Source organism: Coregonus clupeaformis, chromosome 19 (genome assembly GCF_020615455.1).
Source record: "Coregonus clupeaformis isolate EN_2021a chromosome 19, ASM2061545v1, whole genome shotgun sequence".
Taxonomy (NCBI): domain Eukaryota; kingdom Metazoa; phylum Chordata; class Actinopteri; order Salmoniformes; family Salmonidae; genus Coregonus; species Coregonus clupeaformis.
This window is the reverse complement of record NC_059210.1, coordinates 15,662,707-15,688,549: the sequence shown is the minus strand read 5'-3', so window position 1 is coordinate 15,688,549 and position 25,843 is coordinate 15,662,707. Positions and strand designations below refer to the sequence as shown.

General features: G+C 42.0%; 1 protein-coding gene across 1 annotated transcript in view; it reads left to right on the top strand.

Annotated features, from left to right (window-relative positions):
- The first annotated feature begins 2,612 nt into the window (after nucleotides 1–2,612).
- The window catches only part of si:ch211-272n13.3 (ankyrin repeat domain-containing protein 26), a 111,757-nt gene continuing 88,526 nt past the window's right edge, over nucleotides 2,613–25,843 (top strand). Inside the window, exons 1-6 of the mRNA XM_041837611.2 lie at nucleotides 2,613–2,720; nucleotides 3,162–3,477; nucleotides 13,257–13,371; nucleotides 19,909–20,082; nucleotides 20,708–20,814; nucleotides 23,168–23,305. Of these exons, the coding sequence (XP_041693545.2) occupies nucleotides 3,275–3,477; nucleotides 13,257–13,371; nucleotides 19,909–20,082; nucleotides 20,708–20,814; nucleotides 23,168–23,305 (737 nt within the window). The 5' untranslated portion in view covers nucleotides 2,613–2,720; nucleotides 3,162–3,274. The remainder of the gene's footprint in view (nucleotides 2,721–3,161; nucleotides 3,478–13,256; nucleotides 13,372–19,908; nucleotides 20,083–20,707; nucleotides 20,815–23,167; nucleotides 23,306–25,843) is intronic.

The window sequence follows — 25,843 nt, the reverse complement described above, 5'->3', positions numbered from 1 at the left end:
TAGGCAATAACAAAAATCTTATTTACAATGACGGCCTACCCTGGACTTGTGCGCCTCCCAATCATGGCCAGATTGTGATACAGCCTGGAATCGAACCAGGGTCTGCGCCACTCAGGGCTATGCATATTCATGAATGAGCCTCATAGCATAGCATCTTTTTTTTCTCTCTTTTTAAAATGTAATGTAATTACAGTACAATAACAAATTAACATAGGACATCACTACAAGTATATTTTCTCTTAAAAACTATAAAATAACATTAAAGCAAAGCAAATAAATAAATAAAAACAAGAAATAAAAAGTATTACACATGAATTGCTAGTGGCAATAGTTTCAAAAGTTAAAGTACCTCAAATAAAATAAACAGAAAAAATGTCAGGAGAGTAGCATAGCATCTCTCTCCATTGAATACAGGCGGTTGACATCAGCAACCATAATCAAATATTCAAAAAAAGATTACAATAGTGAGATTTATACAAGGGGTGGGTCTAATCCTGAATGCTGATTGGTTAAAACCGCATTCTAGCCGGTGTCTATTCCACAAGTTACCACCAGCTAAATCTATGACATTAAAATGCCTTTTTACTCTATTGCATCTGACTGCACAATCCACTGTCTCATCAGCCCAGCCAGGCAATTTATAAACTTAATCTCCACTATAAAAAGCATCTAGACATTATCTCACATTTCTTTTAGACAAACATTTAGTTTTAAACAGCAGAGATTTGTATAAACTTTGCTGTCGGTCTCTCCGACATTTGCAACATTGTTTCAATATTCAAATTTGATCTCCAGCTGTCCCATAGTAATGAAAGTGTCAGGAGTCTGGAGGAGACAGACAAGCAGGCAGCGTTTCTCATGCAGTCGAAATCATGAATTAGCTGGCATCATTTTTATGGATATGTATACAAAGAAATTTCAATTGAAAAAAGGTAAAACGAAACGAAGTGCAGCTAGGTTGCGGTCTTTCCAGCTTCAGTTTGATATGATTGTGTTAGCTGTGTTGGTTGGCTAGCTCCTCTGAGCAACAGTATCCTGACGAGAGAGTACAGTTTCTATGCCTAGCGAAATCGCGCCTCATTAGCTCATTATTATGGATGTTTCCAAATAAACGTCCCTAGAAAACAGCTTAAACACACGCAAATGCAACTACTGTTGTTATTCTGGCTGCACCGTTTGACGTGACTGTAAATTAGTCATATTTGGCTAGCTAGCAAGCAAAGGATAAGAACGTTGCCAGCCAGTATGGCAATGGAACATTTAGAATGAACGACTGGGTCGCGTCCATAGATACAGAACAAAAAGACTGAACGACTGGGTCTCGTCTCTGGCAACGGAACCGATAGAACGAACGACTAGCCGACTTGGGTAGCAACCCTAGATTTGCGTCGGGACTATATCTTGTGGAAGGATGAAATAGTATGAATAAATTCATCAAAATAACGTTTTTAATGAAAATATGTCAATCATTATTTGAATATGTTGGTAACCCATTGTATAAAAGTGATAATGCCCTTGAAGCCGGTGTTTGGAGGGTATATTGGAACACCCGTCTCGATAGAAAGGATAGGCGGGAGCCGACTCTCATTGTTAGCGCGGAGAGACATATCTTGTCAGTTTATCCATAATCTTTGTTGCTACTGCTCATGTTGGCGGCACGAGCTAGTTAAACAGACGCCTTGGAAAAGCATCTGTGTGACGTCACGCACTCACGAACGCTCAACCAATCACCCGACGAGAAAGTATGTCAAGAAGCATGAATATTCATGATTTGAACAGTAGGTGGCGGTGTATGCAACTTTCAGTTGGCTGCGGTCCGCCAACTCAGTCCCAAAGAAGAAGAAGAAGTAGCAGCAGCGATCAACAGGTCAGTTTGTGTCTATCTAGCTAGCTAACTATCTAAATTAGACCTCTTTTCTGCATGCAAATAGTGAAATTAATTATAGCTACCATGCGACAGTCAAGATAGCGCGCAGGGCAGTCTGCTGACTAAATACATTAGCTAGCTAATCAGAAGCTATCTAGCTAGCAACTGTACTGTAGACATACATTTTTACCATCACTTTTCTGTCGGAACTAGCTAACGTTAGCTTGTTAATTGCAAGTTGGTTAGCTACCTTATTAGCACAAAACAATAATGTAATTGATTGATTTAGCTTGGGACCAACTACTGGGCTAAACTAACATTCTTGCTTTGCCTGTGCTGACTGTTACACATTTAAAAGTCGCGGTTGCTGCACGTTTGGGAGGTGACGACGTTGGGGGCGATTACGGCTTGCTAACGCGTTAGTAATAGTTTGCATAGTTAACTACTGTAACTAGCCAATTGAATGGCTTCTTTAGACGGCAGAAAAAAAAGTGTGAATCGGTTTTTACTTGATTGAATATGTTATTATTATGGGCAAAAACTGTCTGAATCGACATGAAATGGCTAGATAGGTAATATTTGGTCATGTGAAATAAACACAAATATTTGCATTTGAACATGGACGTAACGTTTACTTGTTTCTGAAACTTGTTGTGCATAGCCGTCTTGGTAACAGACTGGATCAACGTTCCTTCCAGACTGTAATGACAGTGAGCGAGTGAGCCATCCAAAATAACAGCGCCGCGGTTGTAGTGAATTATCTTCCTACAAGCAATGCTCTTTTGATATGGCTTAGTGCCGGTTGGAAAATTAATATTGGTGTCTTGGTATTCTACTAACGTTAGTAGTCAAGGTAAGGTCGGATCTATATGCTTGATCCGCTAATGTTACATGACATCTTGCCTGAGCGTGTGTAACCACAATATTATAGCCAGCTGTTAGCTAGCTAGCAAGTCTTGGTTATAGAATATGTCAATTGTGTTGTTCTGCATGATGCCATTATCTTAGTATTTTAGCAGTACATTATTTGTACTACGATCTCCTGTCAATCGTCTGCAGCATACGAATAAGCAGAATCTGAAGACCAATATGTTAAACTATTAATGACAACCCATGCACCCAAAATCGCTATGGCTTTTTATCTGCTAATTGAACTGAAATGTACTGTAGCTATATACAGTTTGATGCGAGTTCTTCGTCTCAGTCTTTCCAAAGGTGATGGTGAAGCAGCAACCTTCTCTCGACTTTGACATTATTAAATGGCTTAATCCGATTTGCTCGGCTTTATTTTTAGGGATGGGAAAGACGCCTGCTGTGGTGATCCTCCAGCGGCACCTCAGTGTCAGGTAGTGACGGCGCAAAGGCAATGCGGTCTGCCAACTGTCAGCTGGGCAACCACCATATACAATGAAGAAGATATTCAACTTCACCAAGAAAAAGAAAGGCTTCTCCCCTAACACCTCGGACACTGGGAGTGTGCTGTCTGTGGGCTATGACTTGAAGGAGAAGGACCTTGGAAAGGTACACAAGGCTGCTTATGGGGGTGACTTGGCCAAACTGAAGCAGCTGGCCAAGAAGAATGACATCAATCAGCTTGATAAGGAGAACAGGTACGCAAGATGAGACTATTACCAGTTAGTAGCTGGTATTGCCACTGTTACTTTCTGAGGTCTGTACTTAGACAGTCCTTGTGTAATGTACTGTATGCATGACGAGTGTTTGAGTATGATTTCCCCTGTCTCTACCACCCTGCGATAGACTAGCGTTCAGTCCGGTGCAGGGTGTGTACTTGTAGATCAAGGTGCCTCGCGCCACAGATACCGGACAAGGCTATTTAGACTACTTACTCTTATTGCCACCCTATTTCAGGAGGCTACCTCTAGCTCACCCTGTCTGTCACTGACCTTAAGCTTTAGGCTACTTCTATCCACTTCCCTGTGCTCGCAGCAGGCAGCACAGTTTATCCTTTATATGCTATTCTTTATCTTTTAAATGTCATGAACAGTCAAAATCATGTTTTTCATGAAATTGGATGATATTTGGATAAAACCAAATCAAAGTATGATCAAAATATGAAAAATTACTGTTGCTTCTACATTGATAAAGTTTGATCATGAAGTTACTGGCCCCTTCCCCATGTCAAACACTTGGATTCAGGAGGTGGAACTATTAACGGTATAGTGACATTTGTATTTGTATTTATTAGGGATTCCCATTAGCAAGGCAGCAGCTACTCTTCCTGGGGTCTCTAACTCTAATTTTAATACACCAACGGTAACATGATATTCTCTTACCTAATTGAAATAAGTACTGCCTTGTAACCAACAACGGAGAAGGTGTGTTTGTGGAGGGGCGTGGTTTATATAGCTAGATAGCTAGTCTACTGGTGCCACAATTTGACTGTAAGGTGTCAACAAATATAATTAGAAGTTTACACGAGTCATCTATGGCAAAGATACGCTATACACACTACCGTTCAAAAGTTTGGGGTCACTTAGACATTTCCTTGTTTTCCATGAAAACATACATAAAATGAGTTTGAATAGGAAATATACCAAAATGCATAGGAAATGTAGTCATTGACAAGGTTAGAAATAATAATTTTTAATTGAAATAATAATTCTGTCGTCAAAGAATCCTCCATTTGCAGCAATTGCAGACCTTTGGCATTCTAGTTGTCAATTTGTTGAGGTAATCTGAAGAGATTTCACCCCATGCTTCCTGAAGCACCTCCCACAAGTTGGATTGGCTTGATAGGCACTTTCTTACGTACCATACGGTCAAGCTGCTCCCACAACAGCTCAATAGGGTTAAGATCAGGTGACTGTGCTGGCCACTCCATTATAGACAGAATACCAGCTGACTGCTTCTTCCCTAAATAGTTCTTGCATAGATTGGAGCTGTTCTTTGGGTCATTGTCCTGTTGTAGGAAAAAATTGGCTCCAAACAAGCGCCGTCCAGAGGGTATGGCGTTGCAAAATGGAGTGATAGCCTTCCTTCTTCAAGATCCCTTTTACACTGTACAAATCTCCCACTTTACCACCACCAAAGCACCCCCAGACCATCACATTGCCTCCACCATGCTTGACAGATGACATCAAGGACTCCTCCAGCATCTTTTCATTTGGTCTGTGTCTCACAAATGTTCTTCTTTGTGATCCAAACACCTCAAACTTCGATTCATCTGTCCATAAACATTTTTCCAATCTTCCTCTGTCCAGTGTCTGTGTTCTTTTGCCCATCTTTAATCTTTTGTTTTTATTGGCCAGTCTGAGATATGGCTTTTTCTTTGCAACTCTGCCTAGAAGGTCAGCATCCCGGAGTCGCCTCTTCACTGTTGACGTTGAGAATGGTGTTTTGCGTTAACTATTTTAATGAAGCTGCCAGTTGAGGACCTGTGAGGCGTCTGTTTCTCAAACTAGACATTCTAATGTATTTGTCCTCTTGCTCAGTTGTGCACCGGGCCTCCCACTCCTCTTTCTATTCTGGTTAGAGCCAGTTTGCGCTGTTCTGTGAAGGGAGTAGTACACAGCGTTGTACGAGATCTTCAGTTTCTTGGCAATTTCTTGCATGGAATAGCCTTCATTTCTCAGAACAAAAATAGACTGACGAGCTTCAGAAGAAAGTTATTTGTTTCTGGCCATTTTGATCCTATAATCAAACCCACAATTGCTGATGCTCCAGATACTCAACTAGTCTAAAGAAGGCCAGTTTTATTGCTTCTTTAATCAGCACAATAGTTTTCAGCTGTGCTAACATAATTGCAAAAGGGTTTTCTAATGATCTTTTAGCCCTTTAAAATGATAAACTTGGATTAGCAAACATAACGTGCCATTGGAACACAGGACTGATGGTTGCTGATAATGGGCCTCTGTACGCCTATATAGATATTCCATTAAAAATCAGCCGTTTCCAGCTACAATAGCCATTTACAACATTAACACTGTATTTCTGATCAATTTTATGTTATTTTAATGGACAAAAAAATTGCTTTTCATTCGAAAACAAGGACATTTCTAAGTGACCCCAAACCTTTGAACGGTAGTCTGTATATATATACACTGCTCAAAAAAATAAAGGGAACACTTAAACAACACAATGTAACTCCAAGTCAATCACACTTCTGTGAAATCAAACTGTCCACTTAGGAAGCAACACTGATTGACAATACATTTCACATGCTGTTGTGCAAATGGAATAGACAACAGGTGGAAATTATAGGCAATTAGCAAGACACCCCCAATAAAGGACTGGTTTTGCAGGTGGTGACCACAGACCACCTCTCAGTTCCTATGCTTCCTGGCTGATGTTTTGGTCACTTCTGAATGCTGGCGGTGCTTTCACTCTAGTGGTAGCATGAGACGGAGTCTACAACCCACACAAGTGGCTCAGGTAGTGCAGCTCATCCAGGATGGCACATCAATGCGAGCTGTGGCAAGAAGGTTTGCTGTGTCTGTCAGCGTAGTGTCCAGAGCATGGAGGCGCTACCAGGAGACAGGCCAGTACATCAGGAGACGTGGAGGAGGCCGTAGGAGGGCAACAACCCAGCAGCAGGACTGCTACCTCCGCCTTTGTGCAAGGAGGAGCAGGAAGAGCACTGCCAGAGCCCTGCAAAATGACCTCCAGCAGGCCACAAATGTGCATGTGTCTGCTCAAACGGTCAGAAACAGACTCCATGAGGGTGGTATGAGGGCCCGACGTCCACAGGTGGGGGTTTTGCTTACAGCCCAACACCGTGCAGGACGTTTGGCATTTGCCAGAGAACACCAAGATTGGCAAATTCGCCACTGGCGCCCTGTGCTCTTCACAGATGAAAGCAGGTTCACACTGAGCACATGTGACAGACGTGACAGAGTCTGGAGATGCCGTGGAGAATGTTCTGCTGCCTGCAACATCCTCCAGCATGACCGGTTTGGCGGTGGGTCAGTCATGGTGTGGGGTGGCATTTATTTGGGGGGCCGCACAGCCCTCCATGTGCTCGCCAGAGGTAGCCTGACTGCCATTAGGTACCGAGATGAGATCCTCAGACCCCCTGTGAGACCATATGCTGGTGTACTTGGCCCTGGGTTCCTCCTAATGCAAGACAATGCTAGACCTCATGTGGCTGGAGTGTGTCAGTAGTTCCTGCAAGAGGAAGGCATTGATGCTATGGACTGGCCCGCCCGTTCCCCAGACCTGAATCCAATTGAGCACATCTGGGACATCATGTCTCGCTCCATCCACCAACGCCACGTTGCACCACAGACTGTCCAGGAGTTGGCAGATGCTTTAGTCCAGGTCTGGGAGGAGATCCCTCAGGAGACCATCCGCCACCTCATCAGGAGCATGCCCAGGCGTTGTAGGGAGGTCATACAGGCACGTGGAGGCCACACACACTACTGAGCCTAATTTGGACTTGTTTTAAGGACATTACATCAAAGTTGGATCAGCCTGTAGTGTGGTTTTCCACTTTAATTTTGAGGGTGACTCCAAATCCAGACCTCCATGGGTTGATACATTTGATTTCCATTGATAATTTTTGTGTGATTTTGTTGTCATCACATTCAACTATGTAAAGAAAAATTATTTAATAAGATTGTTTCATTCATTCAGATCTAGGATGTGTTATTTTAGTGTTCCCTTTATTTTTTTGAGCAGTGTATATACAGACACACACACACACACACACCCCATTCGGAAAGTATTCAGACCCATTTACTTCCTCAACATTTTGTTACATTACAGTCGTATTCTAAAATGGATTAACTTGGTTTTTAGAAATGTTAGCACATTTATTACAAATAAAAAACGGAAATATATAACATTTACATAAGTATTCAGACTCTTTACTCAGTACATTGTTGAAGCACCTTTGGCAGCTATTACAGCCTCAAGTCTTTTTGGGTATGACGCTACAAGCTTGGCACACCTGTATTTGGAGAGTTTCACCTTTGCCCCGGTCTGAGGTCCTGAGCGCTCTGGAGCAGGTTTTCATCAAGGATCTCTCTGTACTTTGCCCCATTCATCTTTCCCTCGATCCTGACTAATCTCCCAGTCCCTGCCGCTGAAAAACATCCCCACATCATGATGCTGCCACCTCCATGCTTCACCATAGGGATGGTGCCAGGTTCTTCTAGATGAGACACTTGGCATTCAGGCCAAAGAGTTCAATGTTGATTTCATCAGACCAGAGAATCTTGTTTCTCATGGTCTGAGAGTCCTTTAGGTGCCTTTTGGCCTACTCCAAGCGGGCTGTCGTGTCTTTTACTGAGTAGTGGCTTTCGTCTGGCAACTCTACTTGAAAGGCCTGATTGGTGGGGTGCTGCAGAGATGGTTGTCCTTCTGGAAGGTTATCCCATCTCCACAGAGGGACTATGGAGCTCTGTCAGAGTGACCATCGGGTTCTTGGTAATCTCCTGTCACAGATATGTGTGTGTGTGTGTGTGTATATGTATGTATGTATGCGTGTGTATGTGTGTGTGTGTATATGTACAGTGGGGAGAACAAGTATTTGATACACTGCCGATTTTGCAGGTTTTCGTACTTACAAAGCATGTAAAGGTCTGTAATTTTTATCATAGGTACACTTCAACTGTGAGAGACGGAATCTAAAACAAAAATCCAGATAATCACATTGTATGATATTTAAGTAATTAATTTGCATTTTATTGCATGACATAAGTATTTGATCACCTACCAACCAGTAAGAATTCCGGCTCTCACAGACCTGTTCGTTTTTTTAAAGAAGCCCTCCTGTTCTCCACTCATTACCTGTATTAACTGCACCTGTTTGAACTCATTACCTGTATAAAAGACACCTGTCCACACACTCAATCAAACAGACTCCAACCTCTCCACAATGGCCAAGACCAGAGAGCTGTGTAAGGACATCAGGGATAAAATTGTAGACCTGCACAAGGCTGGGATGGGCTACAGGACAATAGGCAAGCAGCTTGGTGAGAAGGCAACAACTGTTGGCGCAATTATTAGAAAATGGAAGAAGTTCAAGATGATGGTCAATCACCCTCGGTCTGGGGCTCCATGCAAGATCTCACCCCGTGGGGCATCAATGATCATAAGGAAGGTGAGGGATCAGCCCAGAACTACTTGGCAGGACCTGGTCAATGACCTGAAGAGAGCTGGGACCACAGTCTCAAAGAAAATAATTAGTAACAAACTACGCCGTCATGGATTAAAATCCTGCAGCGCACGCAAGGTCCCCCTGCTCAAGCCAGCGCATGTCTGAAGTTTGCCAATGACCATCTGGATGATCCAGAGGAAGAATTGGAGAAGGTAATTTGGTCTGATGATACAAAAATAGAGCTTTTTGATCTAAACTCCACTCGCCGTGTTTGGAGGAAGAAGAAGGATGAGTACAACCCCAAGAACACCACCCCGACCATGAACCATGGAGGTGGAAACATCATTCTTTGGGGATGCTTTTCTGCAAAGGGGACAGGACGACTGCACCATATTGAGGCGAGGATGGATGGGGCCATGTATCGCGAGATCTTGGCCAACAACCTCCTTCCCTCAGTAAGAGCATTGAAGATGGGTCGTGGCTGGGTCTTCCAGCATGACAACTACCCGAAACACACAGCCAGGGCAACTAAGGAGTGGCTCCGTAAGAAGCATCTCAAGGTCCTGGAGTGGCCTAGCCAGTCTCCAGACCTGAACCCAATAGAAAATCATTGGAGGGAGCTGAAAGTCCGTATAGCCCAGCGACAGCTCCGAAACCTGAAGGATCTGGAGAAGGTCTGTATGGAGGAGTGGGCCAAAATCCCTGCTGCAGTGTGTGCAAACCTGGTCAAGACCTACAGGAAACGTATGATCTCTGTAATTGCAAACAAAGGTTTCTGTACCAAATATTAAGTTCTGCTTTTCTGATGTATCAAATACTTATGTCATGCAATAAAACGCAAATTAATTACTTAAAAATCATACAATGTGAATTTCTGGATTTTTGTTTTAGATTCCGTCTCTCACAGTTGAAGTGTACCTATGATAAAAATTACAGACCTCTACATGCTTTGTAAGTAGGAAAACCTGCAAAATTGGCAGTGTATCAAATACTTGTTCTCCCCACTGTATATATATATATATATACGTGTTTGTGTTGGGTGGAGTAAATAAAACCCCTAATACAAATTCCTGTGCCTGTCTTCTAATCATTATTCAACGTGACAACTCCGTGACCAAGGCCCTTCTCCCCCGATTGCTCAGTTTCGTCGGGTGGCCAGCTCTAAGAGTCTTAGTGGTTCCAAACTTCTTCCATTTAAGAATGATGGAGGCCACTGTGTTCTTGGGGACCTTCAATGCTGCAGATATTTTTTGGTAACCTTGCCCAGATCTGTGCCTCAACACAATCCTGTCTCGTGCTCAACTAACAATTCCTTCGACCTCATGGCTTGGTTTTTGCTCTGACATGCACTTTCAACTATGGGACCTTATATAGACAGGTGTGTGTGCCTTTCCAAATCATGTCCAATCAATTGAATTTACCACAGGTGGACTCCAATTAAGTTGTAGAAACATCTCAAGGATGATAAATGGAAACACAATGCATCTGAGCTCAATTTTGAGTCTCATAGCAAAGGGTCTGACTACATATGTAAATAAGGTATTTCTGTCTCTTATTTAGTATAAATGTGCAAACATTTCTAAAACCTGTTTTCACTTTGTCATTATGTGGTATTGTGTGTAGATTGATGAGGATGTAAAGTAATTTAATCCATTGTAGAATAAGGCTGTAACTAAACAAAACGTGGAAAAAGTGAAGGGGTTTGTATACTTTCCGAATGCACTGTGTGTGTGTGTGTGTGTGTGTGTGTGTGTGTGTGTGTGTGTACAGTTGAAGTCAGAAGTTTACATGCACTTAGGTTGGAGTCATTAAAACTCATTTTTCAACCACTCCACACATTTCTTGTTAACAAACTATTATTTTGGCAAGTGGGTTAGGATATTACTTTCTGCATGACACAAGTAATTTTTCCAACAATTGTTTACAGACAGATTATTTCACTTATAATTCACTGTATCACAATTCCAGTGGGTCAGAAGTTTACATACACTATGTTGACCGTGCTTTTAAACAGCTTGGAAAATTCCAGAAAATGATGTCATGGCTTTAGAAGCTTCTGATAGGCTAATTGACATAATTTGAGTCAATTGGAGGTGTACCTGTGGATGTATTTCAAGGCCTACCTTCAAACTCGGTGCCTCTTTGCTTGACATAATGGGAAAATCAAATGAAATCAGCCAAGACCTCAGGAAAAAAAATGGTAGACCTCCACAAGTCTGGTTCATCCTTGAACAATTTCCAAACATCTGAAGGTACCACGTTAATCTGTACAAACAATAGTACGCAAGTATAAACACCATGGGACCACGCAGCCGTCATACCGCTCAGGAAGGAGACGCGTTCTGTCTCCTAGAGATGAACGTACTTTGGTGCGAAAAGTGCAAATCAATCCCAGAACAACAGCAAAGGACCTTGTGAAGATGCTGGAGGAAACAGGTACAAAAGTATCTATATCCACAGTAAAACAAGTCCTATATCGACATAACCTGAAAGGCCACTCAGCAAGGAAGAAGCCACTGCTCCAAAACCGCCATAAAAAAGCCAGACTACGGTTTGCAACTGCACATGGGGACAAAGATCTTACTTTTTGGAGAAATGTCCTCTGGTCTGATGAAACAAAAATCTAACTGTTTGACCATGGACGAAAAAAGGGGTTTCTTGCAAGCCGAAGAACACCATCCCAACCGTGAAGCACGGGGGTGGCAGCATCATGCTGTGGGGGTGCTTTGATGCAGGAGGGACTGGTGCACTTCACAAAATAGATGGCATCATGAGGAAGGAAAATTATGTGGATATATTGAAGCAACATCTCAAGACATCAGTCAGGAAGTTAAAGCTTGGTCGCAAATGGGTCTTCCAAATGGACAATGACCCCAAGCATACTTCCAAAGTTGTGGCAAAATGGCTTAAGGACAACAAGGTCAAGGTATTGGAGTGGCCATCACAAAGCCCTGAACTCAATCCTACAGAAAATGTGTGGGCAGAACTGAAAAAGCGTGTGCGAGCAAGGAGGCCTACAAACCTGACTCAGTTACACCAGCTCTGTCAGGAGTAATGGGCCAAAATTCACCCAACTTATTGTGGGAAGCTTGTGGAAGGCTACCCGCAATGTTTGACCCAAGTTAAACAATTTTAAAGGCAATGCTACTAAATACTAATTGAGTGTATGTAAACTTCTGACCCACTGGGAATGTGATGAAATAAATAAAAGCTGAAATAAATGATTCTCTCTACTATTATTCTGACATTTCACAGTCTTAAAATAAAGTGGTGATCCTAACTGACCTAAGACAGGGAATTTTACTAGGATTAAATGTCAGGAATTGTGAAAAACTGAGTTTAAATGTATTTGGCTATATATATATATATATATATATATATTTATATATTTTTTTTACACACAGAGGTTAAATAATAGGTGATGCTCTCTCTTTCATTCACTCTTTATGTTGTTAACTTTAAACCATTTTTATACGTGCATGGTGTAGCCTAAGTGTAGCTACAAATCAAGCCAGAGTGATAACATTTCGTTGCCGTTGCAGGGCTCCAGACTAACATATTTTCCCCTGGTGGCACTGGTGCCACTAACTTTTTCAGTTGGTGGCACCAGCCCATGTTTTGGTGGCACCCAAAAAAAACTGCAGCGTCGCACAATATAATACATTATAGTCATCTTATAAAGTCATTATAGTCATTCACAATGCTTTATTAAGAAGTGTAATAGGCTATTGAGATGGTATTCAATAAATAAGTTGATACATCTAACATGTCCAAGCAGGAGTGCATGATTCAAAATAGTTGAATATTCAACCTAATCCAGTGATTGTCATGAATTTTGTGTTGACAATTAGGCTATTTTTTTTATATTTTACTCTCAAAATAGGGCTCCAGAATTTCAGATTTTTTTGTTCAATAGAGATGAATGTGCACTAATATTATATATAGTCCTAATTCGATTGCCGATGTGCAATTTCATATTTCAAAGCCGTATCAGATATCTCGATTGTAAATCAGTGTGGTTTGAGCGCAATATACATGAGGGGGGGGAGAGTGAGTGTGATGGGCTCGCTCAGCAGCCGGCCCCAGCGAAACAGGCATGCACAGTGGTAGGGCAGACACTTTTATTATAGGAATTATGAGGATAATGCACTTTACTGTTTAACAAATTCAAGGTTTTATCCTCCTAAAAAATAAGTTGTTTTGATTTGATGGGCACCAGGTAGAATGTGCAGCTCTCACCAGTGCGACTACAAGTTGTGATGCAATAACTTGTAATGGAGGGCCAAAGGACTGTTTGCCACTTACATGTCACCCTTGTTCACATTTCAGAACAGCACTTCACATTGCCTGTGCCAATGGACATACAGACGTGGTCCAGTTCCTGGTTGAGAGCAAAGCCAAGCTCAACCTATGCGACAATCAAAACAGATCCCCCTTGATGAAGGTACTGTGTCCTATTTTTGCTTTGTCAGTGGACGGAAGAATCCAGCATTTTAAAAACAGATTTGAGGATAAAATATGATAGTTGATTGACCATCTCAATTCAGACATGGTAGGCATATGTGTAGCCTATATTATTCTTATGGATTGCATATACATTTACACCTGGGTGTTATTCATTAGGGCACACTGGGAGGTGAATGTTTCCATTCAAGCACGATTTGATACGCATTTAAATTCAGTGCATTCAGAAAGTATTCACACCCCTTGACTTGTTCCAAATTGTGTCTTAGTTTGAATTAAAAATATACAGGCTTCCTTCCTAACTCAGTTGCCGGAGAGGAAGGAAACCGCCCGTGGATTTCACCATGAGGCCAATGGTGACTTTAAAACAGTTACAGAGCTTAATGGCTGTGATGGGAGAGAACTGAGGATGGATCAACAACATTGTAGTTACTTCACAATACTAACTTAATTGACAGAGTGAAAAGAAAGAAGCCTGTATAGAATACAAATATTCCAAAACATGCATTCTGTTTGCAATAAGGCAAAATAATGTGGCAAAGCAATTCACTTTTTGTCCTGTATACATAGTGTTATGTTTGGGGAAAATCCAATGCAACACATTACTGAGTACCGCTCTCCATATTTTCATACATTCACATCGACGGGGCTGTAGTGGAGCGGGTCGAGAGTTTAAAGTTCCTTGGCGTCCACATCACTAACAAACTATCATGGTCCAAACACACGAAGACAGTTGTGAAAAGGGCATGACAACTCCTATTCTGCTTCAGGACACTGAAAAGATTTGGCATGGGTCCTCAGATCCTCAAAAAGTTAAACAGCTGCACCATCGAGAGCATCCTGACTGGTTGCATTACCACTTGGTATGGCAACCACTCGGCATCCGACCGCAAGGTGCTACAAAGGGTAGTGCGTAAGGCCCAGTACATCACTGGCTAATGCCATCTTTATACCAGGCGTGTCAGAAGAAGGCCCTAAAAATTGTCAAAGACTCCAGCCACCCTAGTCAAAGACTGTTCTCTCTGCTACCGCACGGCAAGCAGTACTGGAGTGCCAAGTCTAGGTCCAAAAGGCTCCTTAACAGCTTCTAACCCCAAGCCATTAGAGTGCTAAACAGTTAATCAAATGGCTACCCAGACTATTTGCACAGACCCCCTTTTTTACGCTGCTGCTACTCGCTGTTTATTATCTATGCATACAGTGGCTTGCGAAATTATTCACCCCCATTGGCATTTTTCCTATTTTGTTGCCTTACAACCTGGAATTAAAATCGGGCTTGTATCATTTGATTTACACAACATGCCTACCACTTTGAAGATTCAAAAATTGTTTTGTTGTTGAAACAAACAAGAAATAAGACAAAAAAACAGAACTTGAGCATGCATAAAACTATTCACCCCCCCAAAGTCAATACTTTGTAGAGCCACCTTTGCATCAATTATAGCTGCAAGTCTCTTGGGGTATGTCTGTATAAGCTTGGCACATCTATCCACTGGGATTTTTGCTTAAGGTCATTGTTCTGCTGGAAGGTGAACCTCCATCCCAGTCTCAAATCTCTGGAAGACTGAAACAGGTTTCCCTCAAGAATTTCCCTGTATTTAGCGCCATCCATCATTCCTTCAATTCTGACCAGTTTCCTATTCCCTGCCGATGGAAAAACATCCCCACAGCATGATGCTGCCACCACCATGCTTCACTGTGGGGATGGTGTTCTCGGGGTGATGAGAGGTGTTTGGTTTGCGCCAGACATAGCGTTTTCCTTGATGGCCAAAAAGCTAAATTTTAGTCTCATCTGACCCTGTTTGCTTATTTCTTTCTTTAAGCAATGGCTTTTTTCTGGCCAATATTCCGTAAAGCCCAGCTCTGTGGAGTGTAGGGCTTAAAGTGGTCTTATGGACAGATACTCCATTCTCCGCTGTGGAGCTTTGCAGCTCCTTTGGGGTTATCTTTGGTCTCTTTGTTGCCTCTCTGATTAATGCCCTCCTTGCCTGGTCCATGAGCTTTGGTGGGCGGCCCTCTCTTGGCAGGTTTGTTGTGGTGCCATATTCTTTCAATTTTTAAATAATGGATTTAATGGTGCTCTGTTGGATGTTCAAAGTTTCTGATATTTTTCTATAACCCAACCCTGATCTGTACTTCTCCACAACTTTGTCCCTGACCTGTTTGGAGAGCTCCTTGGTCTTCATGGTGCCGCTTGCTTGGTGATGCCCCTTGCTTAGTGGTGTTGCAGACTCTGGGGCCTTTCAGAACAGGTGTATGTATATATATATATATATATATATATATTAGGGCTGTCAAAAATAGCGCGTTAACGACGTTAATTAGTTGTTTGCTGTTAATTACGTCAATTTTTTTAACGCATTTCACGCATGCGCAGTGTGACAAATTATTCAGGTCAGGAAAGTGGTTGGGAGCTAGAGGCGAGATGGAGCAAGGTGAGCAAAGTGGGCCTATTGACGGATTCAAATATAAAAAGAATGATGATGGTACAGTTAACAAGTACAAGGTTATTTGCAAGATTTGTAAGAAAAAGTTTCAATTTCACCGGAGCTGTTCAAGCTTGAAGTACCATGTCAACGCCAAACATGCGTTTGCTGGGCCGTCAGATTCAGCAAGTGGTTTGCGCCAGACCACGCTGAATGTTTGCAGGCAATTAACAAAATCAACCTCAGATAATTTGATATCTAGCCACTCCTGCAACCACTGTTCCCTGTGAACGACTTTTCTCAGTTGCAGGTCACATTGTGAACAAGAAAAGGTCAGCTTTACTTTCAGAAAATGTGAACAAGTTAGTTTGCCTCAGCAACTGGCTGAAAGATGATGAAGCTCAGTAGATTTGAAAGGTGATGTTCAAACAAAAGACCAGTTTCAGTGCAACATGTTATAGTAGTTAGCAACTGGATTTTTGAGCAACTGGATTAAAGAATGGAGGAAAAGGTAAAAGATTGTTCTTTGGTTTGATTTAAAAGTTTTATTGAAAATGTTTTTTTCCACAGATGACTCAAATTGTGCAAAAATGTGGTAGGTCACTGTTATGATTTGACTACATTTATTGCTTTCTGTTCAATTGAATACTGTAAATTGTACATCCTGGTTAAGAGGAATGCCAAAGAGGAAGTGATGGAACATTACAAAGACAAATATTATGGTGTGTAGTATGTTTCAGCTTGATTTAAAACACCATTATTTGGCTGTGTTAATAAACAGACATAATATGAAAATTATGTATCTGTGTCCTGTTATTTATCTTTTGGTATGCATTTCAGAAAAAAAATGGTTAGGATTCAGGTGTAATTGCAAATAGTGATTAATCATGATTAATCCACTGAAAATTCTGATTAATTTGATTAAATTTTTTTATCATTTGACAGCCCTAATATATATATATATATATATATATATATATATATATATATATATATATATATATATATATATATATACTGAGATCATGTGACAGATCATGTGACACTTAGATTGCACACAGGTGGACTTTATTTAACTAATTATGTGACTTCTGAAGGTAATTGGTTGCACCAGATCTTATTTAGGGGCTTCATAGCAAAGGGGGTGAATACATATGCACGCACCAATTTTCCGTTATTTATTTTTTAGGGTACACAAAAGATAGCCCTGTTTGGTAAAATACCAAGTCTATATTATGGCTAGAACAGCTCAAATAAGCAAAGAGAAACGACAGTCCATCAATACTTTAAGACCATGAAGGTCTGTTTCAAAAACTTCAAATGCAGTCGCAAAAACCATCATGCGCTATGATGAAACTGACTCTCATGATGACCGCCACTGGAAAGGAAGACCCAGAGTTACCTCTGCTGCAGAGGATAAGTTCATTGGAGTTACCAGCCTCAGAACTTGCAGCCCAAATAAATGCTTCAGATTTCAAGTAACAGACACATCTCAACATCAACTGTTCAGAGGAGACTGTGTGAATCAGGCCTTTATGGTCGAATTGCTGCAAAGAAACCACTACTAAAGGACACCAATAAGAAGAAGAGACCTACTGGGCCAAGAAACACGAGCAATGGACATTAGACTGGTGGAAATGTGTCATTTGGTCTAGAGTCCACGTTAACATGATGCAGCCGAGACTCCCATTGCAAGCTAGCAATGAGTAAGTGGAGCAGGCACGGTGCGCACTATAATAAGGGGTCGGCTGCGCTGATAGACATGCGTGATCCATGAGACACATTTGCCAGAAATACCAAAAGTAACAAATTCTAGTACCAAACCGTTTTTAATGTTCTAGTATCAAAGTACCAACGTTTCGGTATACCGAGCAACACTATTTGGTAGGCAAGATGTTTGTCAACTTGTCTATCATTAGATAATGCAGCTTCTCTTCTGTCATTACTTGATGCTGTACAATACTAATTTGGCCTTGCTCACAAGAATGACGTCATATATACATAGAGTGAATGCATCATTAACAATATAGTTGACATCGATAAAGTTTTCTGTTTAATTTCTGCTTCCCTCGAGGAGTGAAGACATTTAGGGACCGGGGAGATTTTCCATGCAGAATTCCCAAATTCCATCAGTTTTAAGGAAATGAAAAGCTGTGAAAATGATCCATTATGTTTCTGATAGTATTTTAGTGTTTCTTGGATGCATATTTTATGTGGTTGAAAGTAAAATACTGTCAGCTTTTATGTCAAATTTTTTTGGGGGCATATTTAGGCTACACAACACAGACCCTAAGCGCGCATTCTTATTTTCTCAACATGAAATAAATAAATCATTGTTCCTGAGAACTATTACATTTGGTCTATAATTTTACTGTAAGAAACACGTAATTCTGCAGTATTTAATATTATAATCTTAGTGTCCAAACTGGGATAGGAGCTTATTCGGGTTATTGTAAACGGGATATGATGTTTGTGTCAACTCTAACGGGTTATTGGTGTGCATGTAAACATGTTCAGTGGCTGTCATGCATTTACATGCTTACAGTGCCTTGCAAAAGTATTCATCCCCCTTGGCGTTTTTCCAATTTTTTTGCATTATAACCTGTAATTTTAAATGGATTTTTTTTTGAATTTCATGTAATGGACATACACAAAATAGTCCAAATTGGTGAAGTGAAATGAAAAAAATAAATTGTTACAAAAAATTCAAAAACATAAATAACGGAAAAGTGGTGCTTTACTATGAAGCCCCTAAATAAGATCTGGTGCAACCAAGTCCACCTGTGTGTGTAATCTAAGTGTCACATGATCTCAGTATATATACATCTGTTCTGAAAGGCCCCAGAGTCTGCAACACCACTAAGCAAGGGGCACCACCAAGCAAGCGGCATTATGAAGACCAAGGAGCTCTCCAAACAGGTCACGGACAAAGTTGTGGAGAAGTACAGATCAGGGTTGTGTTATAAAAAAAATATCAGACACTTTGAACATCCCACGGAGCACCATTTTAAATCCATTATTAAAAAATGGAAAGAATATGGCACCACAACTTGAGACTGGGACCGAGGTTCACCTTCCAGCAGGACAATGACCCTAAGCAAACTGCTAAAGCAACACTCTAGTGGTTTAAGGGGAAACTTTTAAATGTCTTGGAATGGCCTAGTGAAAGCCCAGACCTCAATTCAGTTGAGAATCAGTGGTATGACTTAAAGATTGCTGTACACCAGCGGAACCCATCCAACTTGAAGGAGCTGGAGCAGTTTTGACTTGAAGAATGGGCAACAATCCCAGTGGCTAGATATGCCTAGCTTATAAAGACATATCCCAAGAGACTTGCTGCTGTAATTGCTGCAAAAGGTGGCTCTACAAAGTATTGACTTTGGGGGTGGGGGGGGTGAATAGTTATGCACGCTCATGTTTTCTGTTTTTTTCTTGTTTGTTTTACAATAAAACATATTTTGAATCTTCAAAGTGGTAGGCATGTTGTGTAAATCAAATGATACAAACCCCCCCCCCAAAATTCATTTTAATTCTAGGTTGTAAGGCAACAAAATAGGAATAATGCCAAGGGAGGTGAATACTTTCACAAGCCACTGTAGTTCGATATTGGTTACTAAAGGAGAGGACACATCTATTCAGTCACAAAAGAGAGGGGGAAAATAATTAAATGATAAAAAAAAACATTTACAATTTTAACAGTGAAGTTAGGTAAGTTGGAAGCTTGGAACAGCTTTATAAACAAAAAGAGCGTAAAGACGTCATCTACATTACTTCAAAGAGGTCCAGCCAACCTTTTGTTAAAGAATACAGTGATGAGTACGAAAAGTGCCTTTTGTGATAAAACAAAGGGCGCTATAATAAACGGAGTAGTGGCAGCTGCAATTTGATAAATAGTATCACTATAATCAAGAACAGGTCGATCTACCTTTAACATTTTTGCAAAACTCTTGCAATGGCAAACGTTGTGGATTGTTGCAGATATAAATGTCATGAATGGAACTGATGTGATTCCTAATTCTAGATGTCAGAGTTATGTTTTTGTACAAAACATATTTCTATCTTAATGTTCCTCTCCTCCGTACCCCTGGCAGGCAGTTCAGTGCCAGCAGGAGCGCTGCGTGGCCACGCTACTGGAGCATAATGCCGAGACTAATTTGGTGGACATCAACGGCAACACTGCCCTGCACCTGGCCTCCTGCATCCCTGCCTTTTCCACCGCTATGCTGCTGCTGGAGCATGAGGCCAATGTCAACGCCCAGAACAAGGTGAGCCGTGGGGCTGTAGGTGGCCCAGCCCAGGGCCAGAACCACCACTCCTCCCCTGGATCTGTGTCGATTGTAGTAGGAGCAATATGGTGGTAGCTCCAACTTGCCCAAATTGTCTACATATTGCTTACACCAGGAGTATCATACTCAATTATTTTAGGGCTGAGCATCTGCGGGTTTTCGATCCTCCCTTGTACTTGATTAATCAATTAAGGTAATTGACTAGTTAGGAATTCCTCTCATCTGGTTGTCTAGATCTTAATTGGACACTCATTTAAAGGAAATAACAAAAACTGGAAGACACGCGACACGGCCCTGCAGGAATTGAGTTTGACACCCCTGGCTTACACCAATCCAATCCTCTGAGCTACAGAAGAGTCAATTTGTTACTCAGGGATCCACTAGCACCACTCAGGACTGTCACAGCTCAGGCACTGGTCCGAGAGAGAGATATGAACACGTTTCCAGATTGCTGGAGAGTAATCCTGACCCATTGGTTCAAAAAGAAAGGGGATGAAGCTGAGGGGAGGAGAGCTGTTACTATTTTGGTACAAAAATGACTAGGCTATGTGGATATACTAGATATTTGACAATGCGTGTTGTGGTTTGGATGATCTTCTTGCAGGAGGGATACTCCCCTCTGACTATGGCAGTGAAGGAGAATCATGCCGAGATGGCAGAGTTCCTCCTCAAGGAGGGGGCTGACGTCAACACTAAGGACCAGGGAAACAGGTGGGTTTGTGTGATACCTTTAAAGATCAAATCCATTTTCCTGAGATGGAGAGATCTGGTAGAATAGTTAATAAATAAGTAATTTATTTTATTTGAATTTCTTTGACAATTTAAAAACACAAACACAAATGTGGGTACAATGCATTTAAGCATTTGTCGAGGATGACCCAAAGAAGTTAAATGTAAACTACATGGCTAAAAGTAGGTGGACACCTGCTCGTCAAACATCTAATTCCAAAATCATGGCCATTAACATGGAGTTGGTCCCCCCTTTTGCTGCTATAATAGCCTCCACTCTTCTGGGAAGGCAGTCGGCGTTCCAATTCATCCCAAAGGTGTTCGATGCGGTTGAGGTCAGGGCTCTGTGCAGGCCAGTCAAGTTCTTCCACACCAATCTCAACAAACGATTTCTGTATGGACCTCGCTTGTGCAAGGGGTCATGCAGAAACAGGAAAGGGCCTACCCCAAACTGTTGCCACAAAGTTGGAAGCACAGAACTCTCTAGAATGTAATTGTATGCTGTAGCATTAAGATTTCCCGTCCCTGGAACTACGGGGCCTAGCCCGAACCATGAAAAACAGCCCCAGTGCATTATTCCTCCTCAACCAAACTTTACAGTTCTCCTGACATCCGCCAAACCCAGATTCGTCCGTCGTACTGCCAGATGGTGAAGCGTGATTCATCACTCCAGAGAACGCGTTTCCACTGCTCAAGAGTCCAATGGTGGTGAGCTTTACACCACTCCAGCCGACGCTTGGCATTGCGCATGGTGATCTTAGGCTTGTTTGCGGCTGCTCGCCCATCGAAACCAATTTCATGAAGCTCCCGACGAACAGTTCTTTTGCTGACGTTGCTTCCAGAGGCAGTTTGGAACTCGGTAGTGAGTGTTGCAACCAAGGACAGACAATTTCTACACGCTACGCTCTTCAGCACTCGGCGGTCCCGTTCTGTGAGCTTGTGTGGCCTACCACTTCATGGCTTAGCTGTTGTTGCTCCTAGACGTTTCCACTTCACAATAACATCACTTACAGCTAACTGGGGCAGCTCTTGCAGGGCAGAAATTGGACAAACTGACTTGTTGGAAAGGTGCCATCCTATGACAGTGCCAAGTTGAAAGTAACTGAGCTCTTCAGAAAGGCCATTCTACTGCCAATGTTTGTCTATGGAGATTGCATGGCTCTGTGCTCGAATTTATACACCTGTCAGCAACAGGTGTGGCTGTAATCGCCGAATCCACTAATTACAAACGTTTGGCCAAACTTCAAACATGTTACACATTCACAGCTAAAAGCTAAATTGCAGTAAAAATCACTTAGCCAAAATAATTTAACAACTCTGCATGAGCTCCCCAAGGACTGCCCGTTCAAATCAAAACCGCATCGGCAACGCTATCAGCTATCAGTAAAGCTAGTTAGCAGTCCAATCGATCTAATAATACATTTACTGCTGCTATTGAAAATAACAGATCCCAGATCACCAGATTTACGTGATCTCTATCTAATTATCTTCCAATAGCTTGCAGAAAACTAATTTTACGTAAGAACACTAAATATAATTTTACATTTACGTCATTTAGCAGTTGGTGCATTCAATTTATTATAGCCAGTGGGACAACCACCCTATTTTATTTATATATATATTTTTTAATGGGAGGGGCGGGTAGAAGGATTACTTTTGTACTATTCCAGGTATTCCTTAAAGAGGTAGGGTTTCAAGTGTCTCCGGAAGGTGGTCAGTGACTCCGCTGTCCTGGCGTCGTGGGGAAGCTTGTTCCACCATTGGGGTGCCAGAGCAGCGAATAGTTTTGACTGGGCTGAGCAGGAACTGTGCTTCCGTAGAGGTAGGGGGGCTAGCAGGCCAGAGGTGGATGAACGTAGTGCCCTCGTTTTGGTGTAGGATCAGAACCTGAAGGTAAGGAGGTGCCGTTCCCCTCACAGCTCCGTAGGCAAGCACCATGGTTTTGTAGTAGATGCGAGCTTCAACTGGAAGCCAGTGGAGTGTGCGGAGGAGCGGGGTGACATGAGAGAACTTAGGAAGGTTGAACACCAGACGGGCTGCAGCGTTCTGGATAAGTTGCAATACATTTGCTAGAGCTAACAGCTCAGCTAAGCTGTCCCCTAGGGCGTCATGGCAACTCTTCCTTCTTTCCTCCCTGCCTTGATGTAATCTGTGGTCTAACACACATTAATAGGTGATGGCAAGGGTTCCATTACTTAACTTTTGTCATATCAGCGCTTAGGCTACTTCAAGAAAGGGAATGAAAGGGAATTTTGGAATGCTAGATTCTGATATAGGAGAATGCACAGACCGATATGGGCACATTTACTCAACCTCCAGCTTTTGCTACCTTTAGGTCCCCATTAATGATCGCTGCTTGCAATGGACAAATCAGTATGGTGCGGATACTCCTGCAGTTCGACGCAGACATCACCTTAAAGGACAATAATGGATGGTCGTCTGATGACTATGCCGTGATGAACGGACACCATGCGTAAGTACTCAAACTGTCAATTCCTTAGACATATATACACTACCGGTCAAAAGTTTTAGAACACCTACTCATTCAAGGGATTTTATTTATTTTTTACTATTTTATACATTGTAGAATAATAGTCAAGACATCAAATCTATGAAATAACACATACGGAATCATGTAGTAACCAAAGAAGTGTTAAACAAACATTTTTTGTCATTTAGCAGACGCTCTTAGGGTTAAGTGCCTTGCTCAAGGGCACATCGACAGATTTTTCACCTAGTCGGCTCGGGGATTAGAACCAGCGACCTTTCGGTTACTGGCACAACGCTCTTACCCACTAAGCTACCTGGTCTTCCTGTTATATTTGAGATTCTTCAAATAGCCACCCTTTACCTAGATGACAGCTTTGCACACTCTTGACATTCTCTCAACCAACTTCACCTGGAATGCTTTTCCAACATTTTTGAAGGAGTTCCCACATATACTGAGCACTTGTTGGCTGCTTTTCCTTCATTCTGCGGTCCGACTCATCACAAACCATCTCAATTTGGATGAGGTCGGGGGATTGTGGAGGCAAGGTCATCTGATGCAGCACTCCATCACTCTACTTCTTGGTAAAATATCCCTTACACAGCCTGGAGGTGTGTTGGGTCATTGTCCTGTTGAAAAACAAATGATAGTCTCTCTAAGCCCAAACCAGATGGGATAGCGTATCGCTGCAGAATGCTGTGGTAGCCATGCTCGTTAAATCACAGACAGTGTCACCAGCAAAGCACCCCCACACCATAACACCACCTTCTCCATGCTTTACGGTGGGAAATACACATGCAGAGATCATCCTTTCACCCACAACGCGTCTCACAAAGACACAGCGGTTGGAACCAAAAATCTCAAATTTGGACTCCAGACCAAAGGACACATTTCCACTGGTTTAATGTCCATTGCTTGTGTTTCTTGGCCCAAGCAAGTCTCTTCTTCTTATTGGTGTCTTTTAGTAGAGGTTTATTTGCAGCAATTTGACCAAGAAGGCCTGATTCACTTAGTCTTCTCTGAACAGTTGATGTTGAGATATGTCTCTTACTTGAACTCTGTGAAGCATTTATTTGGGCTGCAATTTCTGAGGCTGGTAACTCTAATGAACTTATCCTCTGCAGCAGAGGTAACTCTGGGTCTTCCATTCCTGTGGCATTCCTCATGAGAGCCAGTTTCATCATAGTGCTTGATTGTTTCTGCGACTGCACTTGAAGAAACTTTAAAAGTTCTTGACATTTTTTACTAGAAAATAATAAGAAATTAAGAAAAACCCTTGAATGAGTACGTGTTCTAAAACTTTTGACTGGTTGTGTGTGTGTGTGTATCTATGTGTATATATTATACAGTGAGGGAAAAAAGTATTTGATCCCCTGCTGATTTTGTACGTTTGACCACTGACAAATAAATGATCAGTCTATAATTTTAATGGTAGGTTTATTTGAACAGTGAGAGACAGAATAACAACAAAAACATCCAAAAAAACGCATGTCAAAAATGTTATAAATTGATTTGCATTTTAATGAGGGAAATAAGTATTTGACCCCCTCTCAATCAGAAAGATTTCTGGCTCCCAGGTGTCTTTTATACAGGTAACGAGCTGAGATCAGGAGCACACTCTTAAAGGGAGTGCTCCTAATCTCAGTTTGTTACCTGTATAAAAGGCACCTGTCCACAGAAGCAATCAATCAATCAGATTCCAAACTCTCCACCATGGCCAAGACCAAAGAGCTCTCCAAGGATGTCAGGGACAAGATTGTAGACCTACACAAGGCTGGAATGGGCAACAAGACCATCGCCAAGCAGCTTGGTGAGAAGGTGACAACAGTTGGTGCTATTATTCGCAAATGGAAGAAACACAAAAGGACTGTCAATCTCCCTCGGCCTTGGGCTCCATGCAAGATCTCACCTCGTGGAGTTGCAATGATCATGAGAACGGTGAGGAATCAGCCCAGAACTACACGGGAGGATCTTGTCAATGATCTCAAGGCAGCTGGGACCATAGTCACCAAGAAAACAATTGGTAACACACTACGCCGTGAAGGACTGAAATCCTGCAGCGCCCGCAAGGTCCCCCAGCTCAAGAAAGCACATATACATGCCGGTCTGAAGTTTGCCAATGAACATCTGAATGATTGAGAGGAGAACTGGGTGAAAGTGTTGTGGTCAGATGAGACCAAAATGGAGCTCTTTGGCATCAACCCAACTCGCCGTGTTTGGAGGAGGAGGAATGCTGCCTATGACCCCAAGAACACCATCCCCACCATCAAACATGGAGGTGGAAACATTTTGCTTTGGGGGTGTTTTTCTGCTAAGGGGACAGGACAACTTCACCGCATCAAAGGGACGATGGACGGGGCCATGTACCGTCAAATCTTGGGTGAGAACCTCCTTCCCTCAGCCAGGGCATTGAAAATGGGTTGTGGATGGGTATTCCAGCATGACAATGACCCAAAACACACGGCCAAGGCAACAAAGGAGTGGCTCAAGAAGAAGTACATTAAGGTCCTGGAGTGGCCTAGC